This window comes from Melanerpes formicivorus, unplaced genomic scaffold (assembly GCF_026170545.1).
Source record: "Melanerpes formicivorus ecotype bairdi unplaced genomic scaffold, bMelFor1.0.p_v2 SCAF_38, whole genome shotgun sequence".
Classification (NCBI taxonomy): Eukaryota; Metazoa; Chordata; class Aves; order Piciformes; family Picidae; genus Melanerpes; species Melanerpes formicivorus.
The window spans coordinates 3,962,609-3,979,925 of NW_027142390.1; the positions used below are offsets into that span (position 1 = coordinate 3,962,609).

General features: G+C 45.0%; 1 protein-coding gene across 4 annotated transcripts in view; it reads left to right on the forward strand.

Annotated features, from left to right (window-relative positions):
* Positions 1 to 17,317, forward strand: part of NEK4 (NIMA related kinase 4) — a 41,500-nt gene that overhangs the window by 16,227 nt on the left and 7,956 nt on the right. For 2 of the 4 annotated variants that reach the window (XM_068157892.1, XM_068157893.1), the window contains 10 exons: positions 6,716 to 6,982; positions 8,494 to 8,691; positions 9,726 to 9,833; positions 10,482 to 10,636; positions 11,836 to 11,974; positions 13,012 to 13,437; positions 14,633 to 14,686; positions 14,906 to 15,037; positions 15,913 to 16,053; positions 17,037 to 17,103. In XM_068157892.1, the coding sequence (XP_068013993.1) occupies positions 6,869 to 6,982; positions 8,494 to 8,691; positions 9,726 to 9,833; positions 10,482 to 10,636; positions 11,836 to 11,974; positions 13,012 to 13,437; positions 14,633 to 14,686; positions 14,906 to 15,037; positions 15,913 to 16,053; positions 17,037 to 17,103 (1,534 nt within the window). In that variant the 5' untranslated portion in view covers positions 6,716 to 6,868. Of the gene's footprint in view, positions 1 to 1,209; positions 1,409 to 6,715; positions 6,983 to 8,493; positions 8,692 to 9,725; positions 9,834 to 10,481; positions 10,637 to 11,835; positions 11,975 to 13,011; positions 13,438 to 14,632; positions 14,687 to 14,905; positions 15,038 to 15,912; positions 16,054 to 17,036; positions 17,104 to 17,317 lie in introns of those variants that run through there. The other 2 variants (XM_068157890.1, XM_068157891.1) reach the window with 2 other exon arrangements.

Genomic DNA, 17,317 nt, shown 5'->3' on the forward strand with positions numbered 1-17,317 from the left:
CTCAAACTTCCTGTAGCTGTAACAGCTTGCAGTCTCTTAAACCCATTTATACTTCCCACCAAGAACACACAGAGTCTCAAACTGTGCCAGGGGAAGTTTAGGCTCAAGGTGAGGAGAAAGTTCTTCACAGAGAGAGCTGTTAGCCATTGGAATGTGCTGCCCAGGGAGGTGGTGGAGTTGCCATCCCTGGAGGTGTTCAAGAGGGGACTGGATGTGGCACTTGGTCTAGTAGTCATGAAGTCTGTGGTGACAGGTTGGACTTGATGATCTTTGAGGTCTTTTCTAACCTTGGTGATTCTATGATTTTATGATTCTACCTTCTGTAATCCTACACATCACTCAGGTACTTGTTAAGGTATTATTTGACACATGTCCTGACCAGTCCAGAATCTCTGTGTTACACACTTTCCTATTCATCCTCGTGGCTGAAAGCCAGGGTCATGCTCCCAGGGTCTCACACCTTGCACAGTCAGTACCCATCCAACCTGCTGCTTGCAAGCCCCATTCTGTGAATCCTGGCAGCATTCTTTCCAACTGGCTTCATCGCCTCCGTTGCATGAAAACACAGACTTGAAGGACTGGGAGTTAAATGCTTAGTGATGGTGACATATTCAATTTTAGAGAATTTGGGATGTTTTCTGGTTTTCTTGCAGTCAGCCTATGGAGATGTGCAGCTGTGTGAGGGACAAACAAGAGGTCCACAGCTCCTTTTAAACCAGTTTGGAGCTTTTAAAGCCAATTCTCCATCTGGCTAGAGGTGACTCAAGGGCTCTGTAGAGCAGCTGTGTTTTGCCAGGCCACCCTGCCAGCCTGGTGCAGGGCAGGGTGCTGAGGCCGGCTCACCAGCCACCAATACCCAAAAGCTGTGCTGCTTGTGGGGCATTGTGGCACAGCTGCCCACAGGGTCATCACCGTGTGCTTGTCCCCACCCTGCCCATGTGCTCAGCACATGGGTTTCATGGAGTAGCACACCGAGGACCCTTGCCAGGTACTGTTTCTGAGGGATAGCTTTGTTTCTCAGGCGGTAACAAGAAGTAAACGCAGTCTCCCCACGACGAAGCGCCCGCTGCCTCGCACCTCCCCCAAATCTCCCTGCCCGCTTTCAATATGGCCGCCTCGCCCGCTTCCAAAATGGCCGCAGCGGCGCCGCGAAGCTTTCGCATCATAGAGACGCGCGGCGGTCCGCGCGGCGCCGCACTCTCTATGGCAGCGGGGAGCCGCGGGGATCTCTATGGCAGCGGCGGCCGCGCTGCCGGGCGGGCGGGCCCCGGGGGTGCCGGCCACCAGGCACTGATCGGGCCCGCGCGGCGGGAGGATGCCCCTGGCTGCTTACTGCTTCCTCCGAGCTGTGGGGAAGGGCAGCTACGGGGAGGTGAGCCTGGTGCGGCACCAGCAGGACAGCAAGCAGGTAGCGAGGGGCTGAGCGCAGCGGGGCACGGCTTGGTCTGGTGTGAGGGAAATGGCCTGGTCTGGGGGTACCGCAGGAGCTGCGGCTTGGTTCGGGGCGTGCGACCTGTGCCCCGGCCTTAGCATGTGGCCCTGTCGACCGCTCGGGGCACGACCAGGGCTATGGCCTGGTGCTGGCCTGAGGCTGTGACCTGGTGTTGTGGTGTGTCTGCAGCTCATCCAGGTACTCCTGTTTTCCTCCCTTGTCTCTGAAGACTTCTTTTAAATGTATGGAGAAGACTCTTTTACCTCTCTCCATTGAAGTCGAACAAAACCCCCAACCCAAGCCCCTCAAATCCTCACTTTCTATCTAATTTAAAACACGTAGATAAAATCGCTTGTGCGGTTTTTGTTTTGCTTTTCTTTCTTCCCCTCCACCCTCTTTAAAGGTATAATGCCTGGTTTTGGGGAGGAAAACCCCAGCTTTGGTAGCTCTTTGGGTGACAGCCTGCTCTTTTTAGTGTGAAGCAGAAAAGGTTGCTCTTGGCTTGTTAAGGGTTGTGTATTCAATGGTTGTGTTAATGGTTGTGTATTCAAGGCACGCAGGTGTGATGAAGATGAAAGCGATGGAAAGGATGGAAAAAACCAGCTTCTGGTATTGCCTTTGTGTGAAATCAGCTCTGCCAGGCAGAACCTGGCAAAGTTTTGGTTATGGCAGAGTTGAAGTGCCAGCATTTTTTTTTTTTTACTGGTTTTTTTTTCCCCTGGAAATTTGAAATCATCTGTTTTGCCCTGGCCAAAGCAGATGTGTTTGATAGAAAATGCAAAAGGAGAAAGAGATGGGGATGGAGAGCATCCACAGAGCGGTACTGCAGAAACCTTGGGTGTAAGCCTTATGGCCAGGATTTGACTGGAGGTGATGGAAAAGTGTGCTCAGCAGTGATTGGAGAAGGTGTGTCCATTCCAGATGAGGGAAAGGAAGAAACTGGAATCCCTATGATCCATGTGTGAGTTGGGTAGCAGCGAAGGCAGCACTTGTTCTTCAGGCCACCAGTGCTTAGTCCAGTGTCCACGGAGCTGCTAACCTCATCCTAAAAGTGAGCAGTGCATTGAGGTGACTTCAGCTGTATGCAGATCCTTGGATTTCACCTCTTTGTCATGCTGCTGATCATAAACATTGGCAAGAGCCTTGCCTCCTTATCATTGTTTCTTTGTCTTAAATATTTGGTGCATCTTACTGTGTCATAGTATCATAGTATCAGTCAGGGTTGGAAGGGACCACAAGGATCATCTAGTTCCAACCCCCCTGCCATGGGCAGGGACACCCCACACTAGATCAGGCTGGCCAGAGCCTCATCCAGCCTGGGCTTAAACACCTCCAGGGACAGGGCCTCGACCACCTCCCTGGACAACCCATTCCAGGGTTTCACCACTCTCATGGGGAAGAACCTCCTCCTCACATCTAGCCTGAATCTCCCCACCTCCAGCTTCATTCCATTCCCCCTAGTCCTAGCACTACCTGAGATCCTGAGAAGTCCTTCCCCAGCCTTCCTGTAGCCCCCTTCAGACACTGGAAGGCCACAATTAGGTCACCTCGGAGCCTTCTCTTCTCCAGACTGAACAGCCCCAACTCCTGCAGTCTGTGTCTTAGCTTTTGTCAGCTTTAATAGACTTTCTTCTGCAGCAGGGTGACCAGCCTTTTTGCCTGTGGCTTTGGCATAGTGCTCCAAGTTGTGTACTTCATCTTGCACATTTTAAGACTGGCAGCACATGAGGCAGCATCAGACCCAGAGAATTATTCATTTGTAGACATTGGTAGAGTTTATTGTTAGCCTTTTGTGTCTCTGGTCTGTTGATTACTACTCAGAGTTCTGAGATGATTTACTTTCTTACTTTGCTTCTGGTTTAAACATGGTGCAAAAATTGAATCTTTATCTGTGTGATGCCATTTTCTTCTAAGGTGAGAGTAGCTTATTTAGTACTTGTCTTGCTTTGGCATATAGTGAAGTTAATATGAATTTCTTTTAAAGCTTATTCACAGAACCTTAACTGCTGATATTAATAAATAATTAATAAATTAATAACAATTAAAGTCTTATAAACTTTTTTCTGTAGCACCATGATTGGGATTTTTGTTGTTGGTGTGGCTTTGGCATAGTGCTGCATGTGCTTTGAAAGGGATTATATTGTATTTAAACACATTTGCTGTTAACTGAATGCTCTTGTTGTCTAGGAAAGGTGGAGTGCCTCCAAAAAAAAATCCCAACAAAAAACCCCAGCAGTTCCAATTTGTCCACAATTTGGGATCAAATAAGGTGGAGGAGCAGTGTGATAGGCTTCATAAGAATCTTGCTGGGGTAATAGATCACATACTCATTAAACCAAATATAACCACTGCGAGGTTTGAAGTTAGGCTATGTGCATTCTTTCTGCATTTTGGTAGTATATAGTTTAAAGACAGCTAGCTGAAAGCTTTTGGTTTCTGTGCTCAAATACAGAGTTGTAGTTGACATGTCACATGAAACACAGTAATAGCAGCATTTCTATTTTATTTTGAACTTAGATGATGCTGTACACAGTTTTGTTACATTTCTTTTGGGAGTTGGTCATGGTCACAGGCTGTAAGAATTGGTTATAAGAGCTGTCTAATATCCAGCAGACTTCTGAAACACAAAATCGTAAGGTACTGTTGATCTCTGCATAATTGGGTCCCTTGGTACTAGGGGAGAGCCTTCCTCAACTCTAATTGTGCTGGACTTAATTACTGGGGCCAGCCTGGGAAGTAGATACCCCAAGCAATTACTGAGGACACTGCAATCGAGTAAGTATAGATGAGACGTTTCAGTATGAGGAGTGAGGTCAGGTATGTACCACAGCATGATGGTTCCATGGAAAGCTGGTGCCCTGAAGGTGATTACCACACAATTTACCTCAGGAAGGGGGCCAAGTCAGACATAAATGTTGATGCTGTGTATGATGAAAGTGTGCTTTGGAGGGTGTTGTCTCACCTTCAGCTTCAATTACAGTTTTACTAAAAGCTGAAATTCATTAGAAATACATTTGGTGTAGTACATAATCAGGGAAGTAAATAATGGCTTTGGTGTGTAGTGTAACAAAAAACTCTAAACCTGTATTGATACAATAAAATAAAGGTAGGAAGGAGATTCAGGCTGGATCTGAGGAGGAGGTTCTTCATCATGAGAGTAGTGAAGCCCTGGAATGGATTGTCCAGTGAGGTGGTTGGGGCCCCGTCCCTGGAGGTGTTTAAGCCCAGGCTGGATGAGGCTCTGGTCAGGCTGATCTAGTGTGGGGTGTCCCTGCCCTGGCAGGGGGGTTGGAACTAGATGATCCTTGTGGTCCCTTCCAACCCTGACTGATACTATGATACTATGATAAGAGCTCTTGACTTTTTCAGTAGGATCAAGAATCTCTTACTTCCCTGTGACAGTTTATTTCTTCTTGAGTAAGGTGAAGTCTTCATATGCAGAAGTTCATGAACACAGCAAATACTGTTAGGAAGGTTTTTAGCAGAGTGAATTATGTCTGCTTTCAGGTGTTTGAGAAAGTATTTTTTTTAGTGTGCCCCTAACTGTGCTAGCCCTCCAGCTGCATCTTTACTTGCTGCATTTGTTTTCCTGATAGAAGCTTTTGCCCTGTGCTCCCGTGTTTCTTTTTGTAGACGTTTGTGCAAAGCCATTAATCCCAAGTCAGTTCTGCCTTGGAGGTCTTCTGCCAGGTACAAGTGTTCTAAAAAAAAGAATGAAAAGACCTGAAAAGTTCAGCAGTGTTGTTTGTGCATTCAGAAATGCAGCTGTTAGGTATTCTGAATATGACAATAGGGAATTTGTATTCTGTGCCTTGAAACTGAGATACTGAGGGAGCTGGGGTTGCTTAGCCTGGAGGGGAGGAGGCTCAGGGGAGACCTTATTGCTGTCTGCAGCTACCTGAAGGGAGGTTGTAGCCAGGTAGGGGTTGGTCTCTTCTTCCAGGCAGCCAGCACCAGAACAAGAGGACACAGTCTCAAGCTGCACCAGGGGAGGCTTAGGCTGGATGTTAGGAAGAAGTCCTTCACAGAGAGAGAGACTGGCCATTGGAATGGGCTGCCCAGGGAGTTGGTGGCATCCCCATCACTGGAGGTGTTTAGGAAGAGACTGGATGGGGCACTTGGTGCCATGGTTTAGTTGATTAGATAGTGTTGGGTCATAGGTTGGACTCGATCTCAGAGGTCTTTTCCAGCCTGGTTAATTCTATTCTATTGTATTTTAACAATGATTTTGGTCTTGAAGTGTGTGATCTATATTTGCCAAAGTTGTGAGATGCTGTTTCTGTTTCTTACATTTCTCTCTCTCTCTTTCTTTGTAAAAAACCCACAACCAACCAAAAAAAAAAAAAAACACAAAAAACTATGTTTGAGTTCTGAAGTGGTGAATGGAAAAGTCTACTTTTCCTTACAATGAAATTAATTGAGCTGGGTTTGGTTGTCTAGCAGAGAAGAGCAAAATAAATCTAGCCACATGATTTTTTTTTTAATTGATTTTTTTAAGTATTTTTTTTCTTTCTTCTAGCTCTCAATTGCCATTTTGCCTTAATGTTGTTACATTTTGGAAGCTGTTGTTCAGATGGCCTATTTTGGTCTTAACTGTGAAGCACAAGCAGGTGACCTAATTGTGACCTTCCAGTATCTGAAGGGGGCTACAGGAAGGCTGGGGAGGGACTGCTCAGGATCTCAGGTAGTGATAGGACTAGGGGGAATGGAATGAAGCTGGAGGTGGGGAGATTCAGGCTGCATGTGAGGAGGAGGTTCTTCCCCATGAGAGTGGTGAAGCCCTGGAATGGGTTGTCCAGGGAGGTGGTTGGGGCCCCGTCCCTGGAGGTGTTTAAGCCCAGGCTGGCTCAGGCTCTGGCCAGGCTGATCTAGTGTGGGGTGTCCCTGCCCATGGCAGGGGGGTTGGAACTAGATGACCCTTGTGGTCCCTTCCAACCCTGACTGATACTCTGATACTATTTCAGGCTTAGGAGAAGAATGCTAGACATACTTAATGAGAGTAGGGGAAACCAAAGATAAATGTGTCCACTGGTCAAAAGAAAGTAAACCCATCACAAACTGCCTGTGCAGAGTTTTACTCAGGTGGATGAATAGATTCCTGTTCCATTTTTACAGTGCAATGGCAGAAATTGTGTCTACCTGCCAGACACATCACAGTCTGCATACAGAATAACGTGTGGAGATGTCAAGAATTGTATTTCCTTTGGATGTGTGGAATTCTCTAAGGCTTTTGCACATTTACTTGCATCTCTTATGATACCTACCTTGCATTTTCTTTTACAGTATGTTATCAAAAAGTTAAACCTTAGAAATGCTTCCAGCCGAGAGAGGAAAGCAGCGGAACAAGAGGCACAGCTGTTATCTCAGCTGAAACACCCGAACATAGTCACCTACAGAGAGTCCTGGCAGGGGGAAGATGGCCTGTTATACATTGTTATGGGCTTCTGTGAGGGAGGAGATCTCTATCACAAGCTGAAAGAGCAGAAGGGCAAACTTTTGCCTGAGAACCAGGTGGTGGAGTGGTTTGTCCAGATTGCCATGGCACTGCAGGTAAAAAAACCAATAAGTTTAACCAATAAGTTTAACTTTGTCACCTTCAGATACAAATTTAATTTGATTCTTTCTGCACTTAAAAATTCCACAGTTACAGTGCTAGCTTTGAATTCCAGGTTGGCTGGGTTAGCATCTACAAGCCCTATGAGGAGAGGCTGAAGGAGCTGGGATTGTTTAGCCTGGAGAGGAGGAGGCTCAGGGGAGACCTTATTGCTCTCTACAACTACCTGAGGGATGGTTGTAGCCAGGAGGGACTTGGTCCCTTCTCCCAGGCAGCCAGTGCCAGAACAAGAGGACACAGTCTCAAGCTCTTCCAGGGGAAGTTGGCTTAAAATGAGGAGAAAGTTCTTCACAGAGAGAGTTGTTGGCCATTGGAATGTGCTGCCCAGGGAGGTGGTGGAGTCACCATCCTTGGAAGTGTTCAAGAGGGGATTGGATGTGGCACTTGGTGCCATGGTCTTGTAGTCATGAGGTCTTGGGTGACAGGTTGGACTTGCTGATCTTTGAGGTCTTTTCCAACCTTGTTGCTTCTATTCTAAATTCTATTCTAAATGTAAATCCAATGGTGTTAGTATTACATTAAAAATCTTCACAGGTCTCCCCATCAAGTTATTTTAGGTGAGAAATGGCTGTCTAAATCCAGTGGTGTTATTATTGCATTAAAAATGTTCCCAGGTCACCTCAGTCAAATTGTTTGAGGTGAGAAATGGCTATCACATTTTATATTTAGACCTCCTTATCACAGTAGACAGTGGTGACCTCCAGGGTATTTGCAATTTTAGTATGGAATGCTTCTCTGCCTTGGAAGTTTTGATTAAACATAAAATGTAGTTAATAGCAAACAAAAAGAGATTATTGCAGAAGCCTTCTGTGGGTTTTGGTGGTGGTTTTTAATGGTCAGTTTAGACTAATCTGTAATTTTATTGCATCTTGTCTGACTGTTGAAATTGAGTAAGTGGAGGTTATCAAACCTGACAGAAAACTATTGCAGTAATAAAGAGCAGATATGAATCTTAACCCTAAGAAATAGAGGACAGAAAATTCTATCTTGAAGATGCCTGTTGTGATCAGACATATGCAAGCCAGCTGGACTACCTGTTCTTGTTTCTAGTAAGACTAACTTTCTTCCCTGCTTACACAAAGCTCCCACTGTATTTTCTACTGGAATTTTTTACTTAAGACTAAGACATGGATGCAGCAGAAAATAAGTTGAAGTCTGAGTCTCAAATGTAAATTATTTCCTCTTTTCTGCTGGCTTCCTGGAGCCACACAGGGAGATTTCACTAAAGTAGTGCCAAGTTTTGGGTTCATGTCTGTATCAGTTGTTCCTAACATCACTTCACTCATACTGCCTTTAATAGGGGCATCCCTGGCTTTCATGCATGTGTCTTTTCTGGGTTGGTGTTTTCCCTCTTTGCCTTGTGTAAAGTGACTTTACATTTCAGTAGAAGAACCAGGTAGGAGTTACTTAACTCTCTTTATGTGCTTGTTATTTCTTCCTTCCCCAGTATTTACATGAAAAACACATCCTGCACAGAGATCTTAAAACACAAAATGTGTTTCTGACACGGACAAACATAATCAAAGTGGGTGACCTGGGCATAGCCAGAGTCTTGGAAAACCAGTATGACATGGCCAGCACTCTGATCGGCACGCCGTACTACATGAGCCCCGAGCTCTTCTCCAACAAGCCTTACAACTACAAGGTAGAGTATTTAAAGCAAGTGTTATTTCTGCTTCATTAGGCAGCTTGTTTTTGTTTCTCTGAGAAGATGACAGTCTAATCCATTAATTTTAATTTCTTACTGCTTCCAACTCTTTTCTTAATGGCCCCAAAGACCAAACAATAAAGTGGGGGAGAAATTTATAGTAGTATCAGTTAGGGTTGGAAGGGACCACAAGGATCATCTAGTCCCAACCCCCCTGCTATGGGCAGGGACACCCCACACTAGAGCAGGCTGGCCAGAGCCTCATCCAGCCTGGGCTTAAACACCTCCAGGGACGGGGTCCCAACCACCTCCCTGGACAACCCATTCCAGTGCTTCACCACTCTCATGGTAAAGAACTTCCTCCTCACATCCAGCCTGAATCTCCCCACCTCCAGCTTCATTCCATTCCCCCTAGTCCTATCACTACCTGAGATCCTGAGAAGTCCCTCCCCAGCCTGCCTGTAGGACCCCTTCAGATACTGGAAGGCCACAATTAGGTCACCTCGGAGCCTTCTCCAGACTGAACAGCCCCAACTCCTTCAGTCTGTCCTCATAGGAGAGGTGCTCCAGCCCTCTGCTCATCCTCGTGGCCCTTCTCTGGACACGTTCCAGCACCTCCATATCCCTCTTGTAATAGGGGCTCCAGAACTGGAGGCAGTACTCCAGGTGGGGTCTCACCAGGGCTGAGTAGAGGGGGAGGATCACCTCCCTTGCCCTGCTGGCCACACTTCTGCTGATGCAGCCCATCACTGGAGGTGTTCAGGAGGAGACTTGGCAGGGTGCTTGGTTGCATGGTTTAGTTGGTTGGGTGGTGTTGGATGATAGGTTGGACGTGATGATCTTGAAGGTCTCTTCCAACCTGGTCTGGTCTGGTCTATTCCTATTCTATTCCTATTCTATTCCTATTCTGTTCTAGTGAGACAAAAGCCACAAGTTTGTTCTTAAAGCAGATGACTAAATCTGGAGAGAAAACTTCTACAATTAATAAAAAGTTCTCATAACTGTTTTTTTTCCCCTCTCCCTTTGTCCAGTCTGATGTTTGGGCACTGGGCTGCTGTGTTTATGAGATGGCTACACTGAAACATGCCTTTAATGCTAAGGACATGAACTCTTTGGTTTATCGAATTATTGAAGGAAAGGTAAAAAAACTTCTCAACTGCTTTTATCTGGGCTTGGATTTTCTGTGTCTAGGACTTGAGATTAAGCTTTCCCATCAGAACTACACTGCATGGAGTTAAAAATATTTTGCATGTTGCATGCATCATCATCTGTGTTGTAAGACTGGTGTTTAGTGGTGGTACATGCTTGTAATATCAGACCTGGGGAGTTAGTAATTTGTAGGCATTGCTGGAGTTTTTTTGCTCCTTTGTGTTGATTAATTTTCAGGGTTCTGAGATGACCTTTTTTTATTTGCTTCTGGTTTAATTCTTTGTGTAAAGAATTAACTCTCTATCCATGTGATGCCATTTTCCTGCTAGGTGAGGGTAGCATATCTGGTGCCTGATACATACAATGAAGTTAATAAAGATTTCTTGTATAGACTGTCTTTTAAGCCTATTTGCAGAACTTCTAACAGCTGGTGTTAATAAAAAGTTATGAATGGCTCCTGGATAAAACACTTAATGTCAGTATTCTGTTTGCTGTGAAGCACTTGGGTAACTTTCAGAATGTTGAACAATGGGACCATTTTTTATGCCAAGTATGTAGCTGACTATAAATCATTCATAAATGATTTAGCAGTAGTCATTATGTATTAAATAATATCAGACTTCCCTTTCCTTTTACAGTTGGCACCCATGCCAAAGGATTACAGCCCACAGCTGGTAGAAATCATACGAACTATGCTCAGTAAGAAACCTGAGGAAAGACCTAGTGTGAAAAGCATACTGCGGCAGCCCTATATCAAGCACCAAATTTCTTTGTTTTTAGAAGCCACCAAGGCGTAAGAGATTTTCATTTGGGTGATTCTGTGCAAAATATTCATGTTCCTGTGCTCTTTGGTTGACAGCAGGGCAAAATCACTTCTGTGTGGGCAGTTACAAAGCATGAGGTTAGGTTGGACTCGATGATCCTCGAGGTCATTTCCAACCTTAGTTGTACTGTGATACTGTGATGAGACTCTATGAGTTTCTTTAGGTTCTTTGAGAACTAGGAGGGCATTAGAGTGGAATCTAGATTTTTCTGCAAATACAGCATAAAGCAATGCAGTGGTTGGAGTTGCACAGCTTATTCAGAGGTAAAAGAAGGGGGGGGGAAAAAAGTAACACTGTGTTTTCAAGGAAGTGATGGGAAATAAGCATCTTTCCATCTGGTTCTGTGAGGTTAGTTATCAGCTGAGAGTTGCAATACAAATTTTCTTTTGATATTCACTGATAGAATTATTTTTTCTTTGTCATGAACGTGTCCAGAGAAGGGCAACAAGGCTGGGGAGAGGCCTTGAGCACAGCCCTGTGAGGAGAGGCTGGGGAGAGGCCTTGAACACAAGCCCTGTGAGGAGAGGCTGAGGGAGCTGGGATTGTTTAGCCTGGAGAAGAGGAGGCTCGGGGTGACCTTATTGCTGTCTACAACTACCTGAAAGGTGGTTGTAGCCAGGAAAGGGTTGGCCTCTTCTCCCAGGCAACCAGCACCAGAATAAGAGGACACAGTCTCAAGCTGCACCAGGGGAGGTTTAGACTCGAGGTGAGGAGAAAGTTCTTCACCGAGCGAGTCGTTTGTCACTGGAATGTGCTGCCCAGGGAGGTGGTGGAGTCACCGTCCCTGGAGGTGTTCAAGAGGGGATTGGACGTGGCACTTGGTGCCATGGTCTAGTCATGGGGTCTGTGTTGATAGGTTGGACTCGATGATCCTTGAGGTCTCTTCCAACCTTGGTGATACTGTGATGTTTTGTCAGTTATTTTATTGCTTCCAGACAGTGCTGTGCAAGCCAAATGTACGTTGGTGGCAGAGGCTGAACTTTAAGCTCCCTTTGTACAGATGAAATAGAGCATGTTGTGCAAAGCCTGTTGAAAGAGCCCAGTATCTCATACTCTATGTGTAAGCTGCTTGGTGGAGTAGGTTGTTTTTAAAATTAGTATAATCTGAAGAAATATCTCCAGGCCTTGTTGATGGTAGTTCAATAAGCAATTTCTATTTTCTTTACAGGAAAGCAGCCAGAAGTCAGAAGAAAACAGTGAATTCCAAACCTAAAGATCCTTGCTCTGTGGTCTCAGTAAAGACTGAATCTCACAGCAGAAGTGTTGCCCACCAAAACCACTCCTCTGAGCAAGCCCGGCAGTACAAAGTGAGATACACAGAGATATTTTCTATGTGGAAAAAAAAGGGAGCAACAAAACCAACCCAAAACCCTCTTGCATTTTCAACAGGAAAAACCTCAGTTTTATAAGACATGCCTTGAGCATTCTGGAGAACATCCATCTGATTCTTAGCAATGTGTGACAATAGTATTAGGGAAGGAATAATGTTTAGGCAAGAGTGGAAGAAAGTAAGCAACTGTGGATCAGTAAAAGTAGTTGCAGTGTCTGACTATGAGATGTTAAACACCTGTTTTTTCATTTGTGGGTCAATATGTGAATTGCTTATGGCACATTTGAGGTTAACTATTTTTTTCTCAAATCTTTGATGACACAATGGTAATTATCTTAAAGTGTTTTTATGACTGGAGAGAACTAATTATAGTTACCCCCCAAAAAATAACTTATTGTTGGAAATCTTTTCAGTGGTTAGAACAAATCTTTTGTCATGGTTAATCTTCTGTGTGTTATTTTCTTTGATGAGTCTGCTGTTCTGGGTTTAAGCTTTCAGTGCTGAAATACTGAATGTTTGTACATCAGGGACACCTCTCACTAACAACCTGGATCTAGTGGGAGGTATCCCTGCCCATGGCAGCAGGGTTGGAACTAGATGGTCTTTGAGGTCTGTGGGAGGTATCCCTGCCTGCAGCAGCAGGGTTGGAACTAGATGACCTTTAAGATCCCTTCGAACTCAAACCATTCTGTGATCTTAGAAAGCACTGGTAATTGTTGGTTCCTCCCTTGTGGAATAGCCAAGGGAGTACAACTTCTATTTCATGGTCCAGGTGAAAAGTAGGTGTAGTGTATATGTTTAAATGGACGCCTGAAATAGGTAATTTGCAAGTGCAGTGTCTCTCTCTTCAAAAATGTGGGTTGTAGCTTCTTTTGAGGCTCTTCATCTGTAACTGATCATAATTTTCTTGCAGTTTATGTACTCTGGTATGTTAATGTTTACCACCAGTGCTTAGAGGATTCTTTCATACGTGCATAATACCCAAAAGGGTTTTTGTTTTCCTTTTAATTCTAGAGTGAAGAAGATTGCTTCCTCAACTATAAAGCCACCAAATTTTGTCCCTCAGAGAAACCAGCTGTGGCATTGGAAAGAAAACAAAGCAATGATGATTTGAACAACCTGGGAGACTCTGTAGCTACAGTTAGTGAAGTGAATATTGATATCTTGCCATCTGAAAGGACGAAGCGTGAAAGTGAGAAGTGTGGCAGTGAGAATATTCCAGAGAAAAAGAAAGCAAAATATTTAAATGTCCCAGGAAATTGTAGAATAACATCAAGTATCCCAGCAATTCAGGAAGATGGACTACAACAAAGAGCAAAGCAAGCTTTTAAAGCTGAAAACGTTGAGTCTAAGCAGTCCTCTGTTGCTGCTATAGCAGAAGATGGTGACACTTTGAAACTCTTGCAGCCTGTATCAAAAGACCAAAGGCAAACTGATCTGGTAATGCATTTATGCTTATTTGAAATAGGCTTTGAAATGGATGGAGCAAATGGCCAGCTCTTAACATTTAGAGAGCTGCTGCACATTTTGCAAAATGTACAGGGTCCTGCATCTGGGTCGAGGCAATCCCAGGCACAAATCCAGGCTGGGCAGGGACTGGCTGGAAAGCAGCCCTGAGGAGAGAGACTTGGGGGTGCTGGTGGACAAAAAGCTCAACAGGAGCTCTCAGTGTGCACTTGCAGCCCACAAAGCCAATCAGATCCTGGGCTGCATCAGAAGTGTGGCCAGCAGGGCAAGGGAGGTGATCCTCCCCCTCTACTCAGCCCTGGTGAGACCCCACCTGGAGTACTGTGTCCAGTTCTGGAGCCCCTATTACAAGAGGGATATGGAGGTGCTGGAATGTTTCCAGAGAAGGGCCACAAGGATGATCAGAGGGCTGGAGCACCTCTCCTATGAGGACAGACTGAAGGAGTTGGGGCTGTTTAGTCTGGAGAAGAGAAGGCTCCCAGGTGACCTCATTGTGGCCTTCCAGTATCTGAAGGGGGCCTACAGGAGGGCTGGGGAGGGACTTCTCAGGATCTCGGGTAGTGATAGGACTAGGGGGAATGGAATGAAGCTGGAGGTGGGGAGATTCAGGCTGGATGTGAGGAGGAGGTTCTTCCCCATGAGAGTGGTGAAGCCCTGGAATGGGTTGTTCAGGGAGGTGGTCGAGGCCCCATCCCTGGAGGTGTTTAAGCCCAGGCTGGACGAGGCTCTGGCCAGCCTGATGTAGTGTGGGGTGTCCCTGCCCATGGCAGGGGGGTTGGAACTAGATGATCCTTGTGGTCCCTTTCAACCCTGACTGATACTCTGATACTATGAAATAGATAGAGAAAAGAGAGTGCTAGTGATGAAGTGTTTGGAATTCTTAAGTAGTGAGGAGCCATGGCTTCAGATTTGCAAAGAAAACATTGTGAAGTAGTTTTAGGCTTGCATCTATCTGATGGAAACTGTTTTTACAGAGAACAAAATTGTTCTTTTCCAGCTAAGAGAGCTTACAAGTATAGTTCTGTAATTTATTTGTTCTCTGTTCTAAATGGGTCTGGCTATGTCAAGATGGTCCTGATTTAGATAGGGGGCTAATAGGCGGTGATTGTCTTTTTGTCGCTCTACAGGGAAATTTTCTTCCCTAATGAGAAATCATTATCTATTGCAGAGCTTGGATTCTACTGAAAAGCTGCTAGAACCATTTGTTCCTGTTGTAATTCAAGTAAGTGTCCTTGTTTGAAGGTTTAGTAGCTGAAGAATGCTGGTACTGCAGGTACTTTTTCTGTCTGTCAAGTAAGTTTATTGTTACAATCATAACTGTGATAAGCTAAGGGGAGGTTGCAGCCCGAATAGTGAAGTGGCCTGTGTTGAATTTTTTTTAAGTGTGTGTGAATCTGGAAATGGCATGTCTGCATTTGTAAAAACTACTTTTACTTGCTAGGATGATGTCTGTCGTGGAGCTCAGGAAAAAATGACCTTCCACTTGCAGCCTCAGCATTCTGTCAGTGAACCTTCTCTCTCACGGCAGCGACGGCAGAAAAAAGGAGAGGTGGCTGAAAGCTCTTCAGAGAAGGTGCAGATACTAAGAAATAATCATCTTCTTTCCTTTAAGGCTCCTGCAATTTTGTATTCTTTAAAAGTGGGGCCTATTTTTGAGAAGAAAAAAGAGGAGAGGGGGAGTTTTAACGGTGTTCATGTTTCATATGTATCTGTGTAACTTCATTGGTAGCAAAATGCATGTTCTGTAGAAGCAGTCTGTCTAAATCTTTCAAACTCTCAGTGACCCTCACAGGTGTGAGGTGAGTTGTGCCAGGTTGGCATAAGGAGATACAGTGAGCCTACAGTGAGCCATGGGCTTTCTTTGTTGTGCTACAGGAAATTTCATCAGGCCTTCTCACTCTTTGTGACTGCAGAGGATATAGCAGTTCTCTTCCTGACTGTTGAGGATAAGGCTACTTGTAGTGGGTAGTAGATTGCTAGTACTCTAGAACAGACACATGAAATGGCTGCCCTGAGCTTGTGAGTGCAAACTCTAGGAAGACAATCTTGGCAAGCATATAACATAGGGCTCCTGTCAATGCTTCCACACTGAGCAGAGAGATTTCTTTGGGGAAAGGCAACGGCTGTACAAGGAGAGAAAAGGGGTGGTTTGTGATTGGCATTCTGTTTTTCTCCTGGATTTTGCTATTTGAGGGTGGAGACAGTTGGTGCAAAGGAACTGGATGAAAAATAGTCTGGAAGGAGAGGGGCAAGATGTAGGGATGGAGAGAAGGGAATTGGATTCAAGCAGATGTGTGGAGAGGGAGGGATGAAGTTGGAAGATGTTAAGAGGATACAGCAGGATCCAAAACATCTGGCATCCAGCTTTACCATGCAAGATCTTCTAGCCTGCAAAGTACTTAACTTTTAATTAAAAAGCTATAAATTACTGCTCACTTCTCTTTCAAGTTCAGAATGGTTGCCCCTCGGCCGTTACCTTTTCCTTCTGATGTGAACACAAAGACAACACAGAAGTGTGCAGAGCAGTGTGGTGCTGAAGCCTCTGAAGCTGCAAATAGCGCCAAAACCAGTCAAGTTGCCATTTCAAAGGTTAGTGCTGAGTACTGCCAGCTTATTTTTGGCTCTCATTCCTTCTGTGTAGTTTATTCTCTGTGTGCATGCACAGTGAGTAAAGAAATGTGTGGTAGCTTTTGACCTAATGGAAGTCAATCACATCCTGGGCTGCATCAAGAGAAGCATAGCCAGCAGGTTGAGGGAGGTGATTCTCCCCTCTCTACTGTGCTGGTGAAACCCAACCTGGAGTAGTGCATCCAGTTCTGGAGCCCCTATTGCAGGAAGAATCTGGAGGTGCTGGAGCATGTCCAGAGGAGGGCCACAAGCATGATCAGAGGGCTGGAGCTCCTCTCCGATGAGGACAGACTGAGAGAGTTGGGGCTGTTCAGTCTGGAGAAGAGAAGACTCCGAGGAGACCTAATTGTGGCCTTCCAGTATCTTAAGGGCCTACAGGAAAGCTGGGGAGGGACTTTTTAGTGTGCCAGGTAGTGATAGTACTAGGGGGAATGGAGGAGAAAAAGAAAAGAAAATAAAAGAAAAGGGTAGATTCAGATTGGATGTTAGGAAGAAGTTCTTCACCATGAGGGTGGTGAGACACTGGAACAGGTTGCCTGGGGAGGTGGTGGAGGCCCCATCCCTGGAGGTTTTTAAGGTGTGGCTCTGTCTACTGTGAGGTGTCTCTGCCCATGGCAGGAGGGCTGGAACTAGATGATCCTTGAGGTCCCTTCCAACTGTAACAATTCTATGATTCTAAGTCCTGTCAAGCACCTGGTGAATGTGAAGTGGAAAGCTTCCTTGCTGCACCATGGGGGTGAGAAGCTCCTTTTCTAGAGTGTGTGCTGCTCTCATTGACCAAAATGGGTTTGCAATAAAAAATGCAGTGTTTGTTAGATGGTCAGAAGGCCTGTGCCTAACAGGTTTCTCTTCCATGTCAGTTAAAAAGGACATTTTGCTTTATAGGTGGTAACAAAAGTCGTTATGCTGATTGCTAATTAATCTAAAACTAACATCTTTTGAAGGAGAGGCCTTTATCAGCAAGAGAACGAAGGAGGCTAAAACAGTCTCAGGAGGAGATGCTTCCCTCTGGTAATTTTTCTGTTTGCACATTAACATTTTATGTACAAGTAAGCTAAAAACTTCTTAGTGAAGTTGGAACCTTGTCTGTTCTTTCCTACCATCTTCTGAAAGATGCTCTGAGAGTCTAGTTCTGTGTTAAATAAAAGTTTCTATTAACATGTCTGTATTCTTCTGCTTCTTAGCCAGTTGTGTTCAGTTGTGTTTAGTGGTGACAACTTGTCTT